The 24053-nt window shown below is 43.2% G+C and overlaps 3 protein-coding genes across 7 annotated transcripts in view; 1 reads left to right on the forward strand and 2 right to left on the reverse strand.

Moving 5' to 3' along the window:
- TDP1 (tyrosyl-DNA phosphodiesterase 1) overlaps window positions 1-19033 on the reverse strand; it is a 95254-nt gene extending 76221 nt beyond the window's left edge. For 2 of the 3 annotated variants that reach the window (XM_050799074.1, XM_050799073.1), the window contains exons 1-5: window positions 17983-18053; window positions 10448-10998; window positions 7623-7666; window positions 6406-6461; window positions 2796-2892 (exon numbers count right to left, since the gene is read on the reverse strand). In XM_050799074.1, coding sequence (XP_050655031.1) covers window positions 2796-2892; window positions 6406-6461; window positions 7623-7666; window positions 10448-10991 — 741 coding nt within the window. In that variant the 5' untranslated portion in view covers window positions 10992-10998; window positions 17983-18053. Of the gene's footprint in view, window positions 1-2795; window positions 2893-6405; window positions 6462-7622; window positions 7667-10447; window positions 10999-17982; window positions 18054-18275 lie in introns of those variants that run through there. The other variant, XM_050799072.1, reaches the window with a different exon arrangement.
- Window positions 1-24053, reverse strand: part of PSMC1 (proteasome 26S subunit, ATPase 1) — a 1015066-nt gene that overhangs the window by 292314 nt on the left and 698699 nt on the right. The gene's annotated exons all lie outside the window — the stretch shown is intronic.
- Window positions 19215-24053, forward strand: part of EFCAB11 (EF-hand calcium binding domain 11) — a 170643-nt gene continuing 165804 nt past the window's right edge. For 2 of the 3 annotated variants that reach the window (XM_050799180.1, XM_050799179.1), the window contains exons 1-3: window positions 19215-19369; window positions 19964-20059; window positions 23815-23860. In XM_050799180.1, the coding sequence (XP_050655137.1) occupies window positions 19295-19369; window positions 19964-20059; window positions 23815-23860 (217 nt within the window). In that variant the 5' untranslated portion in view covers window positions 19215-19294. The remainder of the gene's footprint in view (window positions 19370-19963; window positions 20060-23814; window positions 23861-24053) is intronic. The other variant, XM_050799181.1, reaches the window with a different exon arrangement.

A 24053-nucleotide genomic window follows, 5' to 3' on the forward strand; every position in this document is an offset into this window, starting at 1 on the left:
AATGTGACTATTTGGAGAGAGGGACTTTATGGAGGTAATTAAGGTTAAATGAGGTCATAAGGGTGGGATCCTGATGATCCTGATCCAACAGGACTGTTATCCTTATAAAAGAGCTGCCAGACAGCCTGTGTATCTGCCTTCTTCCCTCTCTCTCATGAGGACACCGTGAGAATGTGGCCATCTGTAAGCCGGCAAGAGAGCCCTCACCTGGAACTGAATTGACTGGCACCTTGATCCTGGATTCCCACCTTCCAGAGCTGTGAGAAACAAGTGCCTGTTGTTTCAGCGACCCAAGTCCAAGAAAAGTCACCCAGGTAATTTCGTTATAGCATCCAAGCACACTAATACACACACACAGAGCCGGGACTGAGCCCAGGCAGTGTGACTCGGACCACCACAAGGTCTCAATGTCTGCCCTTAGGTCCCACGTTTGCAAAATGGGAGTGTCAGCAGCCACCGACTAATGTGTCTCAGTTTAAATGACCCATGTTGCTAGAAAAATACTTTATCTTACAGACAAGGTACAAAGGTGTTTCAAGACATCAGGAGAAGGACACAATCCTGTACGTCAGCCTAGAGTTGGGAGCTTCTTCACAGCTCTTTCCAAGAGGTTTGGAAGAAGCGGCTCACTATGCCCTCTGGTGGCCAGCCTGGAGCACACTATCAAGCACAGGAACCACTCTCCTAAACGAGTACAGGTAGGTAATAATTTGAAAAAGACTTTATTTCCATTCATTTAGTCACTGGTGTTCAGAATTTCTGTGTCAGTTTACTTTCTGCCCACTATAAGGTTTGATGGGAGCGATCCTACTGCTGTCTAACCTCTTATGTTGCTGGAAATAGAAGCAAAACAATGGAATTTTGGCAACTGCTAGGCAAAGGCACATCTGTGGGCATGAGATGAGCCCATGTTGGACAGAAGGCATTTTAAAATGACAGCTCCATAAAGTGCAGTGGGTTAAATCATAAGGAAAATGTTGTGAGGTATGTTTAAAACTGACAAGATTGAGCTGCTGTACTGTATTAATCTTAAAAAAATACAAATATATCACATATAGTTGGAAAAAGAGTGATACAGTGTGAGTTGGAATTCTTACATCTTTGTGGATGGGGAAAAAAGACACTAGAAGGAAAATGAGAAAAAAAAAATCCAAAAAGTATGTAATTCACTCTGTCTCTGTACTCACAGAGCAGAAATCTTTTGCCAATTTCACTAAGCTAACGATAAGGAAAGAAAAGGGCTATAAAAAGCATCTTTCGTGTTTTCTCATAACGAACTAATACAGCCAAAAGAAATAGGAAAAGGTGACTATCACACCAGCTACTTCATAACCACCATTTCTATAGAAAGTAGTTATCATAAATGTGAGAAATTCTTCTGTATTCCTTGTTTTCCTTTCTACTTTGCATGTTTCTTGCTCAAAATGCCACATGTAATAGAAGATCTTTGTGGATGATGAGTCTAAATAAATGGGTCCTAATGGAAGTCCAAGACTCACTGGCCACGCTGTATGCTAACTGCAAAGTATTAGAACAAAATTATGGGACTATATAAAGAAACTGGGCAATAACCGTTTTTTGGCCTTTGATATGGTTTGGGTCTGTGTCCCCACCCAAATCCCATCTCAAATTATAATCCCCAATGTTGGAGGAGGGGCCTGGTAGGAGGTGACTGGATCATGGGGGTGGACTTCCTCCTTGCTATTCTCGTGATAGTCAGTGAGTTCTCGTGATATCTGGTTGTTTGATAAAAGCATGTAGTTCTTCCCCCTTCTCTTTTCCCTCTTGCTCCGAACAAGTAAGATGTGCCAGCTTCCTCTTTACCTTCTGTCACAACTGAAAGTTTCCTGAGGCCACCTCAGCCATGCTTCATGTATAGCCTGCAGAACCGTGAGCCATTAAACCCCTCTTCTTTATAAATTACCCAGTCTCAGGTATGTCTTCATAGCGGTGCAAGAACAAACTAATATAGCTTTCTTTTCTGCTTTGCTTTGGTCCTAGCAAACCAAGTGGATACGCCTGTTATAAGACCATTTAATGTCTCCACATTGGACTTAGATCATACACAGCATACGACTCACATAGTTTCCTAACACTTTTTTAAATCTATAGGTCTCTCCTGTTCAGACCTTACATGCAACTGATGTGAAAAAAAAGAATTACGGTTGAAGGACTACCGTTGAAGTGTCAATGGCAGCTAATATAAGTTACATAAGGTGTCACAAAAAACTACAAGTTTTAAGTTGCACTCACAGGATACTCACAAAAAGAAACCCACAGCCACTGAACTGCATCCAGAAGACCTGTTCAGTGTTGGAACGCAGGTTTCGACAGGCATACTGACAAGCTACATGCAACCAGTGGAGCACTAGCAGGTTGCAGGAAGACTCAGAATTCATAGTACACTGAGTAAAACTGAAGAAAGAGAATGTTTGACTCAGAGAGAGAAAACTAAGGGAGACAGGACAGATCACTTTAGATATATGAATCACTGACATGTGTAAGATGAAAGACTTACTTATTTGTGTGGCTCCAGAAGGGGAAAATTAAGACCAATGAGTAGAAATTAGGAGGAAGACTTCAGGCCCACAAAAAGAAAAACCTTTCCAACTCTGAGGAGTACTACGAATGGGATGCTCTATCTCAGGAAGTGTTTAAGCTGAGGCTAGACAAGTATCTATTGATGACTGATGCTGGAGAGAGGATTTCTGTACTAGGTGGGAGGGTGGACTAAATGTCTAAGTTTCCTTCTAACTCAGACTACGCATGCTCTTCAATGGCAGTAAGTGGTTTACCTGGCAGAGAGAGATGTTCTCGTAAGGCTTGGCCTGGGCATGGAGGTGAGCCTTAGCCTCTCGCTTATCACCATGCACAAGCAGGATTGGCTTCTTCCTGAAAAGAGAGCATTAGTATTTAATATACATCATTCATGGCTGGGCACGGTGGCTCACACCTGTAATCCCGGCTCTTTGGGAGGCTGAGGCAGGTGGACTACCTGAGGTCAGGAATTCGAGACGAGCCTGGCCAACATGGTGAAACCCCGTCTCTACTAAAAATATGAAAATTAGACAGGCGTGGTTGTACGTGCCTGTAATCCCAGCTACTCCGGGGCTGATGCAAGAGAATCGCTTGAACCTGGGAGATGAGGGCTGTAGTGAGCTGAGACTGAGCCACTGCACTCCAGACTAGGTGTCAGAGCAAGACTCTGCCTCAAAAATAAATAAATAAATAAATAAATAAATAAATAAATAAAAATACACCATTCATGAAGCTGGACTCGCCTCATTAAGGAATGCTAACTTCCTTATCACTCGATATTTGTTTCTGGTCTTTGTAGTGAGTGAAGACAGGGCTAACACAGAGCAGTGATCAGCTAATGTTCATTTACCAGATACCTTTATAATGGGGCTACATGGCCTGATCCTGCAGCTCTGTTGTAATACAGAGGAGTAATGACTCAAGAAAGTCCTTGAATAATTATCTTCTTTGGCCGAAAAGGGCACATAAGTAGCTCTGTGTTAAAATATTTAAGTCCAAATAAATTAAAGATACATAATTATTATTATATAATATAGTGCTTTTTTCTTTTTCTTCTTTTGGACGACACAGTGGATTCATTTCATACCACATCTATATTCACCAAACTCCTCCTGTGTGCTATGTACTGTGCTATATACTGACCCAGGATACAACAGAGAACAGGCCCAGGCCCAGGCCCACAGCATGACGCAGCTTCACTAATGAGTGGTTAGATGCCTATGAAACAGAGCCCAAGCTATGTTGAAAATGCTGTATTTTTGAATTACAAATATAATATAAAAACACTCTTCAAGAATACATTAAAAAGGCTTTTGAAGGATTCTTGATCTTTCTGATTAATTCAAAGCAAGATAATACTTAGAAATAAGCATATTTCTACAAGCTCTCCCAACACAACAAAAATTGGATATAAGCAATCAAGCAAGATAAACAACTGAGCCACTTCCACATTTATCAATCACACTGCAGAATGATGCTCTACCACTCACAAAGGAACAACAATCAACTAGAGAGAAACATCATAGAAAATGCACTTCCAGTACTAATGCCTCACTACCTCATGCTCAATAGCTTTATTCTAACATGACAGGTAAAATAAAACTATGAAATATGCACCTGTGATTTTTAGAAATTAGGTAAGAAAAACAGAGAATAACGTAAGAAACACTCGTGCATCTAGTACCTAGAAGTAAAAAATGTTATATCAAGTCATCTTATAAAAAAAGATTAAATATGACTGATAGAAATTGAAGTCCTTATCAATTCTTTCAAATTTATTGATTCTACGACTTATTACAAAAAGATGGCACCTGAAGAACAGCATACTGAGGTATAAATCCTTATGATCTGAATTTTTCTACATACAAATTCTGGATGTTACTTAAACTTACCATTTAGGTCACTCCTCGTTCTTCTAAGGCTCGGAATAGCCTTCCCAAGATGCATTTGGCAATAAGGGGATGCAGGGAGAAGAAGGACACTTTTGCCCCTTTAGTTACTGAGAGTCCAATGGGTACTGTATTAGTGTGCCAGGGCCTCTTCCAAAACAAAGTACCACAAACTGGGAGGCTTAGACAACAGAAATATATTGTCTTACAGGTCTGGAGGCCAGAAGTCCAAGATCAAGGTGCTGGCAGGATTGGTGCCTAAGGTATGAGGCGCATCTGTTCCAAGCCTCTCCCCCAGCTTCTGGGAGCTTGGCTTGTAAATGGCGTTCTGTGTCTTTACATGGTCTTATCTCTGTCTCTCCACTCAAATTTCTCTTTTTATAAGGACGCCAGTCATACTGGATTAGTGTCTCTCCTAATGCCTTCATTTTATCTTGATTACCTTTGTAAAGGCTCTATCTCCAAATAAGATCACATTCTGAGGTACTGGGGCTTAGGATTCCAACAGATCTTTTTTGGGACAGGAGAATTTAACCCATAACAGATACAACAAAGGAACTGTAGTCTACACTTTGCCAACACTCTAAGGGGGTGACAATTTGATTTCAAGGTCTTTAAGTAAAGGGAGGAAGAACAGAAAATGCCAACGTGACACCCAAGGATACTACTGCCAGGAGGAGCCAAGACAGAAATAGCTTGTTGCCTCCAGACAGCCATTCTCTCCTCCTTCCCTAACAAAAGGCTAATTTAGGACAAGGTGAGCTAAGCTAAAAGACATTTCTAGCCTCTTTTAGAGCTAGTTAGCATGCAGCTGAGCTCTGCTCAATGAAACAGATGCAGGTGTTGTGTGGGGTTTCCAGGAAGGCTACTCAGATGGGCATAGCTGGAATGTGGGCCTTTTTGTCCTTTTCCTCCTTTTCCCTTCCTGCTACCTGGAATAGACAAGTAAGCTGGAGCTCTAGCTGCCATACTGGGCCATGAGGTGACTCTGAAGACTGAAGTCGCACACCAGGATGGTGGAACAGAAAGGGTAGGTGGATAAGTTTTTGAGAACCCCAGTGCCCCCATCCAGACCATAAATGTTTACCATTTGAAAGTATCAGGCTGGAAACAATTTCTGTCTTATTTAAGCCACTGTTATTTTGAGTATTCTTTTAGATGCAGCTAAAACTAATTCTGTGTGTTACAGGTCAAAAAAAAAAAAAAACAAAAAAAAAAAAAAAAAAAAAGCCCCAAGTGCCAAAGCTGCTTGAAAAATTTTAACAGTATTTTATCTACTGTTAATGTCAAAGGTTTCCACAATCTGATGCCCTAAATGTACCAAGAATTTTGAGGACCCTGACAATCATTTTTTCTTGTGTGTTTTCCTCCATTCTACTTGCTGTTATGGGAATCTGTCCTGTAAATGTGTTAGAAACAGGGAAGGGTGGCACCTCACTGTGTGATGCCCTATTTGGTCTGTATTGCCTAATATGAGGCTGATGAAGTGCAGGCAGAAGGCAGAACTAAAAATCCATCACCTCCAGAGCCTAGATAAGGGAAGGCCATATGTATAGCCTCCTTTCTTCATCTCAGAAACACAAAGGGATCCTCAAAACAGAACAGCATTGATGTGCTACAGAAAGCATGGCACGCTGGCCGCATGTTGGCACGTTCACAGATCTACAAGGTATGTGGAGACGGTATTTTCCTTCATATTAAGACTGGACATAAAGTTCTGTTATTTGCGTTAAAGCCTGTCCTTATCTACTTCCTGAAAGAGCACAGAGGAAATGCTAAAATCTGTAAAAACAATGTGTAGGATGAAATAGATCAAAGAATGCTGTTTTCCCAATATAATTTAATGTCTGTATGATTTTAATGGTTTCAAAAGAAAAACTCAAAAAAAGATGGGTGGCTTTCACCTGAGAAATACAAATCTTAGGTGTCAAAGCCCCCTTACAGTTTATGGTGGTGTCTGTCACCCTGTGGAACTCACCTGAATTCTGGTGGATACTGTTTCACGAGCCAATCCACGTCAAAGCAGTAGTTAAACTAGATGGGAGAAAAGAAGAGTAACTAAGCCATGGGTAATTTTGCCAAACAGTTCATAAGGATAATTATTTGGTTATTACATTTAAGGAAACTTTAAAATAGTGATACATTACATGTATTATTTATAAACCTGGAGGGTTATGCTGCAATACTAATAAACCTACAATTTATCTTAAATGCATGGTTAAAAGAACCTAAATGGAGCCAAGTACATGAGATAACAGGTTCCCAGGAAATTATCTCTGCATGTGTTGGCAGCATCTGTACTTGTCTGCAGGGTGTTATTACATTATGTCTAATGGCCCTGAGATTAATTTAAATAAAAGGACTTATAAATTTACCCCTTTTCCCCTAGGTGATTATAAAAAGACAGATACTGGAGAAAAATATCCCAGGACTTTCAGAAAAGAACGTTTCCTTTCAGGCTAACTTATTAGCTAGCTTTGTACACAGCCACCTGGGACCAGACATTCACTAGGCTTCTAACAATTAAATCTTAAATGCAAGTTCTGTACTGGTCTTACCCGTGGAGGCTCCTCCCCACATCTGGGTAATCCTGGACTTAGTAGCTCAATTGAGCTAACAGGGCATTTGCAAATGCTCCCCACCTTCCAAATGGAAACCAGAACTTTTGATGCCAAACCAAATGTAAAGGAAGCCTGGCTTTCTTCAGGGACAGGGCCCTTTTGTTTGGACCATTTACTCGCGGGTCTGGAGCATTACATGATTTATCAAGACCAAGGGACCAGCTCAGTCAGGAAGGAGCCATTGAACATGAAAATGCACATTTTTCTAAATCAAATCAAACTTGACTTGGCCTTCACTACTCTATCCATACCTCCCCACTCTGCACCAGAGTTAACTCAGTCCCATGAGTTAATCAGTGTCCCACTCTAGTCTTTCAAGCTGGAATGTCCAAAGTGACATCTTGGCCAGTGGAGCCTGACTGAGTCAGATGCTCTCCTGATAGTGACATCCCCATTCTGTTGATGGCCATGGATCCCATTACTGTGGCACTTGAGCCAGCCTCCCGATATGTGCCATCTCGGTCTCTGAACGGGACTGAGACCCCCAAACTGCACCTCTCATATTTTCTTATGGAGTTGTTTAATTACCTGTCTACTTTCACCCAAAGAAAAAACAGTTTAAAGGTATACTTACCTGAGCTGAAGAAACAAGCGTCCCAAATAAAGGAGATAAAATATCTGAGAAGACAAAACATAAATTAAATTCACACTTGCAAAAATCCTCTAGTCGTAATAATCACTACCAACTCATTCAACAGTCACTGACAATCAAGATCTGACTCAGAACACAGTAAGCTAAATACAAAGTCTACAAAGTCAGACTGTAATGTTCCATAAAACTAAAAAAAATTTTCCCTACGGTATTTAATGTTTATCATATATTCTTTTATAAAACAATGCAAAATTAAAATCTACAACTTCAGTACTGAATGACTGATCAATTTTAGAAACTCAATATGGACAATAATGATACATATTCTTTTCAGATCTCTGAACTTCTACCTCCTCCAAGTACCCATTCAAGTCCCTCTCTAGGAAACCTCCCAACTCAAGACTAGAAAAACTTTCTAAAAAGATTTTATAAACCTGGACAGTTTAGAAGGACTTTCCAGAAAGACTGGAAAGCAGTTGCGGCCTGTGAACGAAAGGACAGAGGCACCCACAATTCTAAACTCACATTCCTGGTGTTCCTAGTCATCTCTAGGGAAGTCCCACTTTATACCCACCCAAGCTTTACATCAGATAGGTTGGAAAGCTCACTTCTCAAACCACACCACGAGAGAAAGTACATGATCATCATGACCTTCCATTACAACAGCCACACCTGCGGAGACCTGTTAGGTGCCAAGCAGCATTCTTGGCACTTCCCATGTATTACTTACTCCTTATATCCATTTTCTAGATGGGGTCTGTTATTCCTATTTTATAGAGGAGAAGCCTCCTTAGGAGGCTGCCCACACACACACAGCTAGGAAGGGGTAGAGTTGGGGTTTGCACCTAGGCTGTCGGGCTCCAGCACCTTCGCTCAAACCCACTAAACTACCTCTGAGAATTAAGACTGGGCTCATTCATTTGGCAAATATTTACTGAGTGCCTCCTATCTTCTGGACATTGAGCTAGATGCTGGGGTAGAAAGATTTTCAGAGAACAAAAAAATCGTAAGGAAGTTTCTACCTTATTGGGAGAGTTGCAGAGATAAACTGCAAATATTCTTCCATTTTGCCCCCACCAGCACGTATTTCTACCCTTCTAAATTTTACCCATCTTCCAAGGGCCTTTTGAAGTCCCCCTTCCTCCATGAGATCTTCTAAACCATCTACAATTATGGCACATGGTAGAGTGCTATAGCAAACAGCATGGATTCTGATGCCAGAATGTCATTACCAGCTCTATGACCTTGGGCACTTTTCTAAACTGCAGATCCATCACTTATCCAAGGAAGACAATTGTAACATCTACTCATAAGACTGTCATAAGGATTAAAGGAGAAAATATACATAAGAGCTCCATGACATGTTACCACAATATCTTGGTGCCAATAGCCAGTTATTTTATTATGTAGAGCAAAACTTGGCAAAATTCTCTAAGTATTTGTCAATCTGTCTCAAACAAACAAAAAACTTGACAAAGTACCAAGATAAGAGATTCTCAAAAAGAAAACAACCTGTAGAACACTCTACAGTATGGAATACTCCAACATGTATACATCACACATAATATACAGTTATATACTGGATATATATTAAAAAAAAAAAAACACTAGCGACAGTTAACATTACTATTCTTAAATATGGGACCGGAAAAAAATCTGAAATAAGGGTAATACTGTTTACTGTGTGTATTTGCCATGTGAATATATTACACCGGTCACTTCATGTATTTGCTCCCATTTTTCTGCATTTCCAGTTTAAAGATGAGCAAACTGAAATTCAGAGAACGTTAGGTCCTGTGTTAACAATCCATATGGCAAATGAGTGGCAAGGCTGGAAAGCAGATTCTAGAGCTCCCGGTATTCCCCCTGCAAATGCTCCCTGAGGAAGAAGGAGAGTAAACTAAGGCCATCTTTTGATCCATAACTGAAACATCTATTTGTACTCAGGCACTGTTTTTTTTCTTCTTCTTCTTCACCAGGAACCAAACCCAGGCTTTTAAGCAGTGGTTCTCAAACCTGAATGGGCAGTAGAATCCCCTGATGGGCTCCTGAAAACACAGCTTGCACGGTCTCACCCTCAGTCTGATTTAATGAATCTGGAATGGAGCCTGAGAATTTGCATTTTAACAAGTTTCAGGTGATGCTGAGGCTGCTGGTCCAGGGCCCATGGAGAACCATTACTGTTGTCAAGTATTTGCTACCTTGTTGATAAACTGTTACTCATCAAGCTTAATCTTAAAAAGTTAAATAGGCCGGGTGCGGTGGCTCAAGCCTGTAATCCCAGCACTTTGGGAGGCCGAGACGGGCAGATCACGAGGTCAGGAGATCGAGACCATCCTGGCTAACACGGTGAAACCCCATCTCTACTAAAAAATACAAAAAACTAGCCGGGCGAAGTGGCGGGCGCCTGTGGTCCCAGCTACTCGGGAGGCTGAGGCAGGAGAATGGCGTAAACCCGGGAGGCAGAGCTTGCAGTGAGCTGAGATCCGGCCACTGCACTCCAGCCTGGGCGACAGAGCCAGACTCAGTCTCAAAAAAAAAAAAAAAAAGTTAAATAATGCTAAACATGGTGCTAAGTGATACAAGGGGTTGAGCTACAAGGTTTTGAGAACACACGCTCTGCCTGAGTTAAGTAAACAGTCTGCTGTCATACTAATGCACTTGCCTATCAAGAATTCTTTTCCTGAAAGTAGTTAAGAACACAAAGAAGAGTTCTCAGAAATCATTCTAGGCTGCCCTCCTTGTTTCATGGAGGAGAGACTCTCAAGGGCAATTCATCAGCTCCTTGACAACCAGCATCCTCTTACCCTTGATGTGGAGGGCTCCGGAGTTATACTTCGGCTTAACTCCGGAGACTCTAGTGAGGTAAAACTGGAAGGGGTTCCCTTTATCCAGCATGTCCCAAATGTCCTGGCCCTCCTCTGATGTCTCATACTCTTCCTCCTCTTTGAGCCTGTGGCAGGTGGGAGGGCCATGATTTTCAGTTCTTTGGGCAGTGCCGTCACTGGGAGCTGAGATGTCTTTCTCCTCTTTGATCACCACTTTCTCAGCCTGCTTCTGCAGCATTTCTGGCTGTAGCTCATCATCACTGCTGGACAGACACCAGCCTAGGTCCTCCTGGGAACCGCTTTTCTGCCTTTTGGGAGGTAAAACTGAATCTGTATCGCTGAATTTCACAGGTGACATTTTCCTCTTGTGTGCGGCTTTCCGGGCCTCGGAACAGGTATACCTGGGCTCATTTGCTGCTCCTTGCAGAGAAGAGGTAGACGGCTTGTCTGGTTTTGGCTTTTCTTCCTCACTTTCATCACTACTGGATATGGTCCACCTCCCATAATCGCCTTCCTGAGACATTATACTCCTGGAAATGGAAAGTGGAAACGTCAGCATTTCCCATTCATCAGGGCATTGGCAAAATAACTTCATTGCTCTCAACTTCCCTATCAGATGAGCTGACACCTTCCAGAGGCTGACCACCTACCATCAGCTGCTTTTTGGGTGTTTATAAGCACATTACCAGAATCCACTATCAGATTCTGCCAAATTACAAGCAAAAGTCCTGGTCACCTTTCTTTCTTCTTCCCTTTGTTTTCCTTCTTTTTTTTGAAACAGGGTCTCACTCTGTCACCCAGGCTGGAGTGGTACAGTGGTTCAATCTCAGCTGACTGCAACCTTTGCCTCCTGGGCTCAAGCAATCCTCCTGCCTCATCCTCTGGAATAGCTGGAACTACAGGCGGACACCACCACGTCTGGCTAATTTTTTTTTCTTTTTTTTGGTAGAGACAGGGTTTCACCATTGTTGCCCAGGCTAACCTTGAACTCCTGGACTCAAGAGATCCACCCACCTCGGCCTTCCAAAGTGCTGGAATTACAAGTATGAGCCACCATGCCCAGCCTTGTCTTTCAATCTAAACTTTGTTCTTAGATATCCTAGGAAAGGGGGTTGAAGAAGGCATCAAGACAAACTCCAAAATAAAACATTCATTCTTGACCCTGAAGCTTCCAACAAGCATTTGGGGTTAATCTATGTTCAATGCTTAAGGTCAAATTGGAATTTACAAACCTGGCCTTCACCCAAGTACAGACAGACACCCACAGGACTTCAGTGATTATGTATGTCTTACTTCCCAAAAGACAACCCATTTACCATAAAGCTTAACAAAGTCTTCAAGAGGAATGTCAAATGACCACTTAGGTATGTACGTTATTTACACTACTTCCATGAGGACCCAACTAACTCAAGATACAATTATCCTATTGGCCACATCATAAATCTACTAAAACCTGCACAGAAATAACTTATACTGAGGAACACACTTTTATTTTTTAAGCCACATAGTTAAATTCTACTTTCTTGTTCTGAGAAGAGGAAAGTACACGAAACAGTCACTTTCGGTGTTACCTACAAAATCTCATCAATTCAATGGTAAAGGACTATCTAAGTCGACTTTCCAGATAGCTAAAGAACAGTTCCTCAAAGTGATACTTTTAACATTTTAGCACACGACCCGGGGGAAAATTACAAAACTCAATAGTCTGTACTCAGATTAACAGTATCTTTAAGTTTTTGCCATTTTAAAGAGGCTGAAAAAGATGCATTGACTGGGGTAAACCAAGATGGTGACACTCCCTTCACAAAACCTACATTCCCCCCAAAAGAGAATTCTACATTATTCTACATCAAAAATTTTGCAAATGAATACATATGCATGTGTCTCTAGATGAGAACTAAAAATAAAAATCTTGGCCAAGGGGACGCCAGAGAAACCTTAAAAACTGAGTTCCAGGCCATGGTGGGATGGGAGCTCAGACATGCGTGTTATATCCCCTCCCTTCTGCGGTTTAAACACAACTGACCAGAGATCATAAGACTGGCAGAATAGATTCTGTGACAATATGACACCAAATCATAAACAAGACCTAGGGCCATGCCAAGCAAGGGTTAATCCCACATTGCTACCCTTAAAGAATAAACTATGTTCTACCTGCCACAAGGTTCTTTTTTCTTTAGCAGCTAAACAAGCACTGGCCTGGAGATAAGTAGTATCTAAACAATTGCAGCTCACCTACTGCCAGATGCTTGGCTAACTGACACCCCTGGTTCCACAGGCCATCACTGCAGCTGTCATTGGACAATGAACCAACTTCAGTAACTTTCTCCTGAAAAGAAACCACAGACTGGTTCTGACCAGTCCTCAGAGGCTGAGCACTGAGTGCCTTCATGTCCCTCCTTCACCTTTTGACAGAGTGCCTAATTGTAAATCATTCAAATGTTAAGTTTCCATCCCAAAGTGAACATAAGATGCACGAAGCACGCACGCTTGCTCATTACGCATGCACATGTGCCCCCCTTGGCGAATATTCATAGCTCCTCCCACACCTATTGAATATGTATACTTGGCCATCCCATTCAGCATAAATCCCTGTTCTACCCTCTCCTCCCTGGGATGCCATTAAAGGTCTCTGCCTGAGGCTGTGCTTCCTAGCCTGTCAGGCCACACTGCAGGCTGTATCCCTTTACAAGAACTAAGCTCTCCTTTCTAAATGTATACATCTCATGATTTTTCAGTGGACACAGCAGGGGGTGGAGGGTTGGAAATACTTTAAAGGTATCTATCTCTTTTCACAATGTCTCTCTTAACCTTCTTCAATTAACTACCAGTCAAGTCAAGCAAGCCTTCTGTAAGTTACACATTTTGAGGAGCTTTTATGCAAGAATGCATCAAGACAATTATCTGGCCCGTTCTACATGGCTCAGGGTCACTATTACCCATCCGGCATGAATACACTATCTCACAGCCAAAGCCTGACGGACGGCAGACAGGGCTGGGGCCACTTGCTTCTGGAATAGTGACCTGGCTGTCTGGCTCTTTTGAGCCTTCATATCTGCTTTCTACAAGTTTCTGTTCATTTCTACACTCTGTCCAGCCCACTTCAAGGGGTTTATTAAAACTCATAGCATAGATATATTTTCCCTAAATTGTTTCTCATCTGCTAAGGGTTAAGAAACTAGATAACCAGGTTTGTAGAACTGTATTGTCATGGTTAAAGGGGTCTGAGTGCCCAGTTTCCTCTATGAAAGAGATTCAGATTGATTTACTACTCAACACCTACTTAAGCAGCTCAGAGGTGTTTCCTTAAATGTTTTTAATCCTTCCGGTATTTAAAAAAACCCCACAAAACCTTAGGTTCCTCTAGTGTTCTAGAGTCTAGAAGTTGCTGGATAGAGGTATTTAAGCTGCTCCAATTCACTTTGAAGAAACTATTTCACTGGCTACAGTTTTGTGACTTTAAAGTTATTTAGGGACAAAAGAACCACCTTAGGAAAAACCACTCTCTGAATGTCAGCTCTAGCTTCCTTTGAATTCTAAAACAGTTCTAAACCAACGCGGTTAGCAGGTCTCAGTTTTTGATGAGAAAGGATTCAGCTTCCACTCTTAGAAGCAGTTTGCAGAATCTTAAGAGGCTACCATAACAAATATGGTTGCCTGCATTATATAAATAAAATGGAATTCCCAAACCCTGAGAATTCTGTAGGTAAAATTCTTAGCAACTCTGTGAATTATTTGGAGAATTTCAAAGGTTTTTTAGTTTTATCATTATCTACATTTTCTAAAACCATATGGAAGTGGAATTCCCTCCAACAAAGTAGGACAAGTGGGTAAAAAATAGAACAAAGCTTTAAAAAAAGACATTTTCTAGAGAACAAAGTCTTTTTTGAGGTTCTGCTCTATACATAAAGTTTTGGACCTGCTGACATTCAAAAATATGCCTGAGTCGTTTATTAAAGACAACCCAATACAATTTGTTCAGTTACAATTTAGTGCAATACACTAATAAAATTGTCTTACTGTTAAGTGTAGCAGCTTACCAACCTCTTTATGAAATCAAGGCTCGCGCCCAGCTGGAAAAGAACTGCTGGTAAGCACCAATATCAAATTTTTACTTTGGATAACTGGATGGTCACCAGTAACAGAATTTACTTCCCTCGTACAGGCTCTGGTGCCCAGCATTCCAGAGTGCTTTGTAATCAAGTCATACAGTTTTAACAAATGTAGAACCCAAGAGCTTTCCTTCCATTGTTTATCATCTGTCTTCCCTGCCTGGGCAGTGCTTGGTACAGCATAAATCTAAAGTCACACTTTTGGTAAGTGGTACCGGAAGAGTCAGAGAATACAACACAGCTGTGTTGATGCTGAATCCTGGCACTCAGTCAGGACGGCACAGTGTTTCCTAAAGTGGGATTGGGACCTGACATTATGAAAGTACCTCCCCTTCCCGTCCAATCCAACTCCCTGTTAAATCAAGAAGAAAGTTGCAGTGTTGTAGAAATGCTTTTAATCTTGATTTGGAACAAACAGCAGGGTTTGGGCTCTTCTGCAGGCACCAACAATTTTGTTTACCATCAACAGAAGGTATCTGATGGCTATGTTATATTTGAAATAGCAAAATAAAGTTTATGTAAAAGAATGATTGGATTCAAACAAAAATATTAAGTATACGATAGTCCACGTGATAGCAGCAGGAGGCAGACACACCCCTAGGCAGATAGGGGCAGAGCCTCATTAAAACCCCACCTGCAAACCAAAGACAGTTTAAAGCCTGAAAGCCAAGCTACAAGTCTTGGATAAATCCACAGACCGGATTGATAACCTCTCTTCCCACTTGCCATGGCTTCCTCTAATTAATCCCCACCCTTCACCTACTTTACATACACCTACCCTTCCGTAATTCGTTTTTTACATTGTCAAGCCCACCTTTGGGTGGTGCCTTTGTTTTAGCCTTTTTTGCATACTTACAAACCGATCAGCACACACTCCCCCATTCTGAGCCCATGAAAGCCCCAGACTCAGCCACACTGGGGAACTGCCCACCTTTGGGTGGGGACAGGGGACACCCACTTGGGGTCCCCTCTCTGCTGAGAACTGTTTCATCACTCAATAAAACTCATCTCCCCCCTTCTCCCCTTTGGTTGTCACCCTAACCTTATTATTATTGGACGCAGGACAAGAAACTGGGACCTGCTAAACAGCAAGTGCAAATAGAGCTATAGCCCTGTAGCAGCACTCTGTTCCGCTGGTGGAACAATGGGAGAGGGAACCACTGGCTGCCACACACCTCCATTTACTGGGCTGCAGATGGCGGGACTAAAAGAGCTGTTAATACATCCCTATTTGCCTGGCGTCTCCAAGTGTTCGGGCACCACCACATCCCCCTCATCTGGACACCAGAGTCTGATGCCAGAGTCACTTGCCACACGCCCAGGCCATCCACAGTCCTGCATGGAGTCTGTGCCTGGGCCAGCACTTGGAACAGCCATCCAGGCCTCCAGGCTCACTCATACACCCACTCCTTGCAGGCTGAGCGTGCATAGTGGCCACGGGATCTGGGCCAGGAGGAAAGCCAAACGCACAATGCCAGGCTGAGTGGGCAGGGCACCTCCTGCGGCCAGCCCAGGGCTGGAGGTCTCCAGCTGGCGAAGCGGCCCTGAAAAAAATCCCGTGTCATATGTGTTAAGGGAATAAAACAAACTGGGGAGAAGGCAGGTGAGTGTGATTGAAATTTGGCAAACACTGTACTAACATGAAAAATCTAAAGAAATTTTCCCACCAAACGCTAGCTCAGGACACTGCTAGTGCTTTTATTAAGGACTTTAAAACATGTTGTGGATATGAAAGGTACTCAATTTAGAGCTGCTATTTCCTCACTCCCCACTATACCAGACCCAGCTGGGGCATTTCTCTTTCACCTCCAGTTGCTCCTTCTCATGGAGCTTAAAAACCATCAGGTGGGCCCGGGAGCCAGGCTCCTCAGTTGAGTTCCTGTGTGGCCAAAGGCAGCATGGGCCCTGTCTCAAACCCAGCCATGACTAGGGAGTAAATGTGCACTCGGGCAGGTTAGTTAACTGCTGAGCCTCAGTTTTTTAGTCTGTAAAATGGTTATCAGGCTTACCCCCTGGAGTGCATTCATTCAACAACTTACTGGGCAGTCATTATGTACCGAAAACTGGGAATGAGGCCTTAACAATATAGTTTCTATCCTAGCAGAGCATAATTTCAGGGCAGAAGAGACAGACCCACATATAAAAATTTTAATAGCCAAGATGAGTTAGACATTCATTACAAGTATGAGACAGAGAAATAGGGGTGATCTTGGGAATATGCTGAAGAAGTAACATATAAATGAGACCCAGAGGGCCAAAAGGAACCTGCTGTCTAAATGATGGGGTGCAGAGCATTCCAACTAGAGGGTACCCAGCCTGCAGAGATGGGAAAGAGATCATAAAAAAGGACTTAGGCAAGGCAGGCAACGGTCCACGATGAAGGGGGTGAGGGGAGAAGACCCATTAAAGAAATTGGATTTTATGCTATGAACAATGGGGTCTCACTTAAGGCTTTAAGAAGAAGGGGAATCCGAATTGCATTTATTTTTTTTTGAGACAGAGTCTCGCTCTGCCACTCAGGCTGGAGTGCAACGGCACAATCTCGGCTCACTCCAACCTCCGCCTCCCAGGTTCAAGCAATTCTCCCACCTTAGCCTCCTGAGGAGCTGGAATTACAGGCACCCGCCATCATGCTCGGCTAATTTTTGTACAGACGGGGTTTCACCATGTTGGCCAGGCTGATCTCGAACTCCTAACCTCAAGTGATTCACCCGCCTCGGCCTCCCAAAGTGCTGGGATGACAGGCGTGAGTCAACGCGCCCGGCCTTCGATTTGCCTTTTTAATACAACTGTGTGCGCTCTAACTCTGTGGAGAACGGTTTGGAGACGAAGTGAGAGGGCTCTTGCTGAAGGCGTTCGACGGGAGCCGATTCGGAAGGTGAGGAAGTGATAACAGCAGCTGCCAACCTTACTGTGCGATCATCTGGGGCCGGCCAGGCACGATTCGAAGCGCCTCATCGGGTGTAAACTCGCTTCACCCTCAGGACAACTCTATACTACGTACCGTGACCGTCCTCCTATACTGAGAAACCAAGCACAGAAAGCTTAAGCGTCTGGCACGTGGTGGGCGCTTTCCTACTCACTTTCTGGGAGCACGCACCTGTAAGCTTAGGTCTGGGAATAAAAACCCCAGCAGGGGCCCCTAGCGCCGCGCCCAGGCAGGACACAGGTCTCCGCGGCGCCTGTGCGCGCCCCCTGAGACGCTGTGATCGGAGGAAACCGAGGCCCAGGGGCCGAGGCGACCCTGCCCCGTCTTCCCAGCCGCGCCGCTTCCTCGCGGTCCGCCTCCAGCCCTGCAGGACCCCAGCAGCCAGCGAACCGCGACCGGTCAGGAGCAGGTTCCCGGGCCCGACCGGTCGAGAGACCGCACCGAGTCCGCGCCCGCTGCCGCCCAACACGTACCTGAGGCGCACCGAACCCACGCTCGCCTCGGATCCCGCCCCTTCGGCGGCCGCCGCGCATGCGCGCAGTTGAAACCCTCGGGGCAGCGTCGCCGGGCTCGAGGTCCGGCCCCTTCCCCTTCCGGGGAGCGCACCGCTGGGTCCTAAAGCCCGCCGGGTGTCTACCCAGGACGGGGCTCGGGAGACCTCGTCTCCCCTAGCTCTTGGCTGACCTCCTGGAGACTTCTTAAAACGAATGGCGAACCAGAAAGGCGTCCCCTAACTTCTCTCTAGTTAACTACGAGCAAGACTCACCCTCTTTATGGAATTCTCATGGCTCAAGCTCCCAGGACTCCATGCAGCGGCGTTTGGTTTAAAGTGGAGAGAGGATACGCTTAGGATAAAGGCAGCTGCAAGGAGACCTGTGTCCTGGGAAGGGCTGGGTGCAGACTTTGAAATCTACTGTAAAATAAAATGTTAAATGAGTTCCCACCGGACTCAGAACTTCGAATGTCTGTTCCTTCTTCGAAACAGTTGCGTTCTTTTAAAATCTTCTGAGAAACGGAACTCGCCCCACAGTCCTTGCCTTCAATAAGGATGTTTGCTGTGGGATTTGGGCTCTGTGCTATTTGTGGTATTTATTCTTGGAATCTCCCTCAAACTAGGCATGTCTTCCAGAGGACTGAGTGAAATACATTTGTGTAAACATAACGGCTCGTTTCGTTCGTTCATTGAAGATCTACTTTGTGCCATGTACAGTGCTAGGTGCTGGGGTTATCTGGAGGACAGAGCAGATGTAGTAGCTACCCTGGGAGCTCGATCTCAATGACTTGCTGATCTGAACGAGAATCCCGGACTTGGCTCTTTTCGTTTGGTTGTCTTTATGTTTGTTCACACTCTTTTTGTCTCCAATGATGTTTAGCATAGTGTCATAGATCTAAATGATTAAAAGTAACTTACTGCAAGATGGAGGGAGAGAATGAAATAAATCATGAACCAGGCATTGAACCAGCACCTAGAAGCGCTTGGATTTCCGGCCACACGCAACTAGTAAAGGGGACAGAGGGGGCGGAGCCAAGTGCTGGGGGCAGGCCTGGGCGCCTCACTGCCAGGGCGGCTCCTAGGAAACTTGATTAAACAAAGGCTCTGGCCAATAGCCCTGCGGGATTAACGCGAGTGGGCTGGCAGGTTGTCCAATGGGAGGAGACGACGGAGTTGCGCGGTGAAGTTCGGCTTCCTGAGCCGCGGCGGGCGTGGCCGCGTTAGGCTGCGAGCCAGGCCGGGGCAGCAGTGGGCCGTGTTTGGGGTGCTGGGGTTCGGTTGTTGCAGTCGCGATGTTCTTCTCCGAGGCCAGAGCCAGGTCGCGGACGTGGGAAGCCAGTCCCTCGGAACACAGGATGTGGGTGGAAGTAGGTGTCCGGAGGGCGACTGAGCCTCGGACTTCAGCTTGCCCTGGGCCTCTCGCTTTCTCCCCCGCGCCTGGGTCTCTCTCTGCCGGGTTGTACAGATAAGACCTGGGCTACCTGTCCAAAGGGTTGTGGTTAATGACTGATCCTGGAGCTGCAGGGCTCCTGGCTCCCCGTCCAGGACTACGGCTACCTCCAAGTTCCTTCTCCTTTCCCTCTACATAGTCTATTAATGGTAACCACGAATCTGCATCTCTCCTCCCGCCTTTCAAAGCCAGCCCCTTTGCCTCACCTTCCTAACTCCAGGACTGAATTTTGGGTAGAATTTATCTCGGTGGTCTAAGTGAATTAATTTGCGTCATCCTAGCGATTAACTGGTTTTACTTTCTTGAGGGAAATTTCAGCCCATCTTTAAGAAGATTTTAGTCCATCTTTGATTTTTCTTGAGAATTAATATTGGGATAATGAAATTCTATTTTCATACTCTACCGCTGGGCCAAGTTTTAGATTTTCGAGGTCCAAATTATATAAACTAGTAATAAAAATAAGAAGAAACAGTTTCTGTGTAATTAACTAAAGCTATTTAATGTTCTTCAGGTATTTAAGGCATGTGATGAAGATCACAAAGGATATCTCAGCAGAGAGGACTTTAAAATTGCTGTTGTAATGCTGTTTGGGTACAAGCCCTCCAAGGTAGAGCTTTCTTATATATTTGGGGATGGGGTAGACGATCAGTGGTGAATGGACCTTGAGAAAAGTCCACAGGGCTAGCTTAGGATGTTTATAAATTGCTTTATAAGCAATTTCAGAGATGTGCCCAGTGCTGAATTTTAGCTTCCTCTTAACACCTCAGCCCAGAGATGAAGTAGAAATCTTTTCCACTGGAGCCTACACAAGCCTATCTCACTAAGAGGCTGCTAATAACCATTATAAATACGAGACGCTAGAGAGGTGCCAAGAGGGAAGGCTGAAAGGGAAGTGCTGGTAACAGGATAAATTTACATAGGACGTGACATAGTCTCTTTCTCGTTTTACTTTTGTTGCTTTGTTTATAAAATACATCCACAGTCAAAAAATTAAAACAGTGCAGAAAGGTATAAAGTTGAGCATAAAAATCTGCTCCCCGCCTACCAGAGGGTCCAGCTCCTAGGGGATTACCATTAACAGTTTTTTGTGTAATTCTGAAATTTTCTATCCATGACATATATATGCATAGTCTTTTACTGAAACCATAAATGGGTAAATATTGTGCCTACTTTAACTTGCTTTTCTCATTTAACAATATATCAACCTAAAAGCACACACCACTACCACATTTTAAAATATAGTTGCACATTATTCTTTTTAGCCAGGTTCCTGTGTGGGGTTATATATGTGTTTTTGTTTGTTTGTTTTTGTTTTCTTTCCTACAAACATTGCTGCAATGATACACACATTTATGTCCTTGTGGCTGTATATCTGTGGAATAAGTTCCTAGAAGTATAATTGCTAGGTCATGAAATATGTACATTTAAAATTTTGTTGGATATTTGCTCTCCAGAAAAGATTGCACCAATTCACCAATAATGAGAGTTGAGCTGAGCTTCCATGAACCTCCTACTTGAGTAGGGCAAGCTTCCTGTTCACCCCGTCTTTATGCTTTTCTGCTTTCCCGTTACATTCATTCTAGAGACAACACCCTTCTTGTTAAGCTGGAATTAGTCATAGTCGAGATACTGTCCAGATTCAAGAAATTGAGCTGCCACCATCAAGCAAAGGGAGCACTCAGGGCTCGGCCTGGAATGCCGTCCCTCACTCTCATTAGACCAGACAGCTTGGCAATTAATTAGGGCCCAGCTGTTCCTGATGAGTGGGCTCTGCCTTTCTGTCAGACTGAAAGCCCAGCAAAGCCGGGGACCCTGTGATGTCATGCTTCTCTGCTCTATTTGTGTCAACAGAACATACTGTGAAGTTGTGATGTACAATAAGTATTAATATATTATCTTGACCCAAGTAGGTTGCATGGACAGCCCAGGTGGGTTCAGAGTGGCTCAGCTATGAGGGGATGCCTAGTTACTGAGAAGCTTATTATGGCGCTCAGAGAAGTAGTCAGGGCCAACTTTTAGAAATTGCAGCTCTCCTGTTTACCTGTAATCATTTCAGCTGGAATTAAAAAGCAGGTCAGCTAAAATGAGTCAGCCTGTGAAGCATTGTATTTAACTTGGATTCACCTGGAAAGGTATCTTGTCTCTTTTTGCCTTTCTCACCCTTGAGTCTACTTGGTTTCAATTTTAGAATGAGAAATTTAATGACAAATACAGTGATGTAACATACTGTACATACACTCCATGAAATTTAACAGATTTTACTTTTCATACTGGGATAAGGTTTTCCATTTTATTTTTTAAGCAAATGAACTATTTACTAACCACAGATCACTAAATGGTAAAGTATTCACTAATAGCGTGTCACCTATAAACTTAGTCATTGTACAATGAACTTTTATTATGCAAGTAACTCAATATATAATTTCTGTGAAATTCAACAGTTTTTTTAGACTAGGTTGAGGTTTGGGGTTTCATTTTTGAACATTGCTTTTGAGCAAATGAAATATTTACTGACTGCAGGTCATGAAGCAATAAAATACTTATATAATAAATCACTTATACGTTCATGCAGTTGTTTACATAATTTATTTATTTTTTGAGATGCAGTCTTGCTCTGTCACCGAGGCTAGAGTGCAGTGGCGTGATTTAGGCTCACGGCAACCTCCACTTTCCAGGTTCAAGCAATTTTCCTGCCTCAGCCTCCAGAGTAGCTGGGACTACAGGTGCACACCACCATACCTAGTTCTTTTTTTTTCTTTTTTTTGTATTTTTAGTAGAGACGGGGTTTCACCATGTTGGCCAGGCTGGTCTCCAACTCCTGACCTCAAGTGATCTGTCCACCTCAGCCTCCCAAAGTGCTGGGATTACAGGCGTGAGCCACTGCGCCCACCCACACATAGTGAAATTTATTGTTTCTATTTAATAAAAGGAGTACTTGCTAGTTGCTAGTGATATAAAGATGAATGAAACACAGTCTCTACTTTGAAGCAGTTCAGAGTTTAATGTAGAAAGACATAAAACTGTGATACCAAGAAAGAGAAGAGATTGAAAAACAGAAAGTGAAGGGAACAAAGAAGGAAGGCCTAATTCTAGTGGTAACTATAACAGTCTGGGTGGTCATTTAGACTAGAGAAGATAGATTACTCTGGTAAGTATCTGGGAACACTTTGTGGGTGGTGGGACAAGTTAGGCCCTGATGACTGACTGGATGCAGTGGTGGTAAGGGTGACATGACCACCAGGACTGAAGGGATAGCGATGCCACCAATTAAGAGAAAATTTAAGAGTAGGTTCAGAGGAAGTCAGTGAGTTTCGATTGGAACACATTGAGTTTGAGGCAGCTATGAGCATTCCAGGTGCATTCACTCGTTAAATAATGTGCTGTCTATTGAGGTTATGGTGGTGAAAATCTGCTGTTAGATGTTACTGCTTCCCTGAGATGTAGGAATCTGAAATTGGGTGGAGAGGGTAGGGCTGGAGATAGGCTTGGGGATCCTTGATTTGCATGTGGTTGCTCAAAACATGAGGCTGGATGGCATTGCCCAGGAAGAGTATGCAGAATAGGAAGAGCTGTGGTCTGAGGATAACATTAGGGAATACCAGCATTTAAGGGTAGGAAGGGACTTGAAGAAGTTGGAGTGGGAACCATTTGGCAGGGACAAGAGGAACCAAGAAAATGCAGGAAATCCAAGACTGGGAAGAGTTCAAGACCAGAAGTGGAGAAATTATGTCAGATGCCACCAAGGCTCTAATACTATAATGTTTATAAAGCCCTTTTAACAGTGTGGTAAAGGGCTTATATTTTAAGATTTAGTGAAAGCAGGTCCTCATGTTTTCTATACAGTAAAATCTCAAATGTTTAAAGATGCATAGGGGAAAAAAGCTGATTAGTCTAAAATGATAACAATGATTTTCACTGGATGACTGATTTTTTAATTTTCCTCAATTTTTTGTGCTTTCTACATCAATCTTGTGGTACTTTTATAACCAGGAAAAAAAATTTAAAAATAGAGCCATAGTGCCCATTATAACAATTGTTTGTATTTGTCTGAAGCAGAAAGGCTGCCTGTTAGATTATATATGGGACAGCCAAATTGATTTTCTGTGCTTAAACTGTTTTGGTCAGTGGAATAAAGTTTTGGGGGCTATTAGAGGCTAGCAGATTAGTGTCTGCTATTTTATAGATGTTGATGGAAAAGTAAAATGACTGTTATAGCTATTGTGTGTCATTGCTTGTCTGCTTGGTTCAACAAACTTGGTTTCTCATAAAATAGATGCTTATTCCCACCTGAAGAATTAAGAACTTGCACTGTGAAAACATTTGATAAAATTACATGTTCTATTATTTTTTCCTCTTTTCTAGATAGAAGTGGATTCTGTGATGTCTTCAGTAAATCCAAATACTTCTGGTAATGTGAAAGTTAATATTTTTAGTACCTTATTTAGACACTGAGATGGCTTGACTGTGTCCCTACATCAATCTCATCTCAAATTCCCATGTGGTGTGGCAGGGACCTGGTGGAAGGTAATTGAATCATGGGGGCGGGTTTTTCCCATGCTGTTCTCATGATACCAGATAAGTCTCATGATACCAGATAAGTC

The sequence above is a fragment of the Macaca thibetana genome, chromosome 7 (assembly GCF_024542745.1).
Source record: "Macaca thibetana thibetana isolate TM-01 chromosome 7, ASM2454274v1, whole genome shotgun sequence".
Classification (NCBI taxonomy): Eukaryota; Metazoa; Chordata; class Mammalia; order Primates; family Cercopithecidae; genus Macaca; species Macaca thibetana.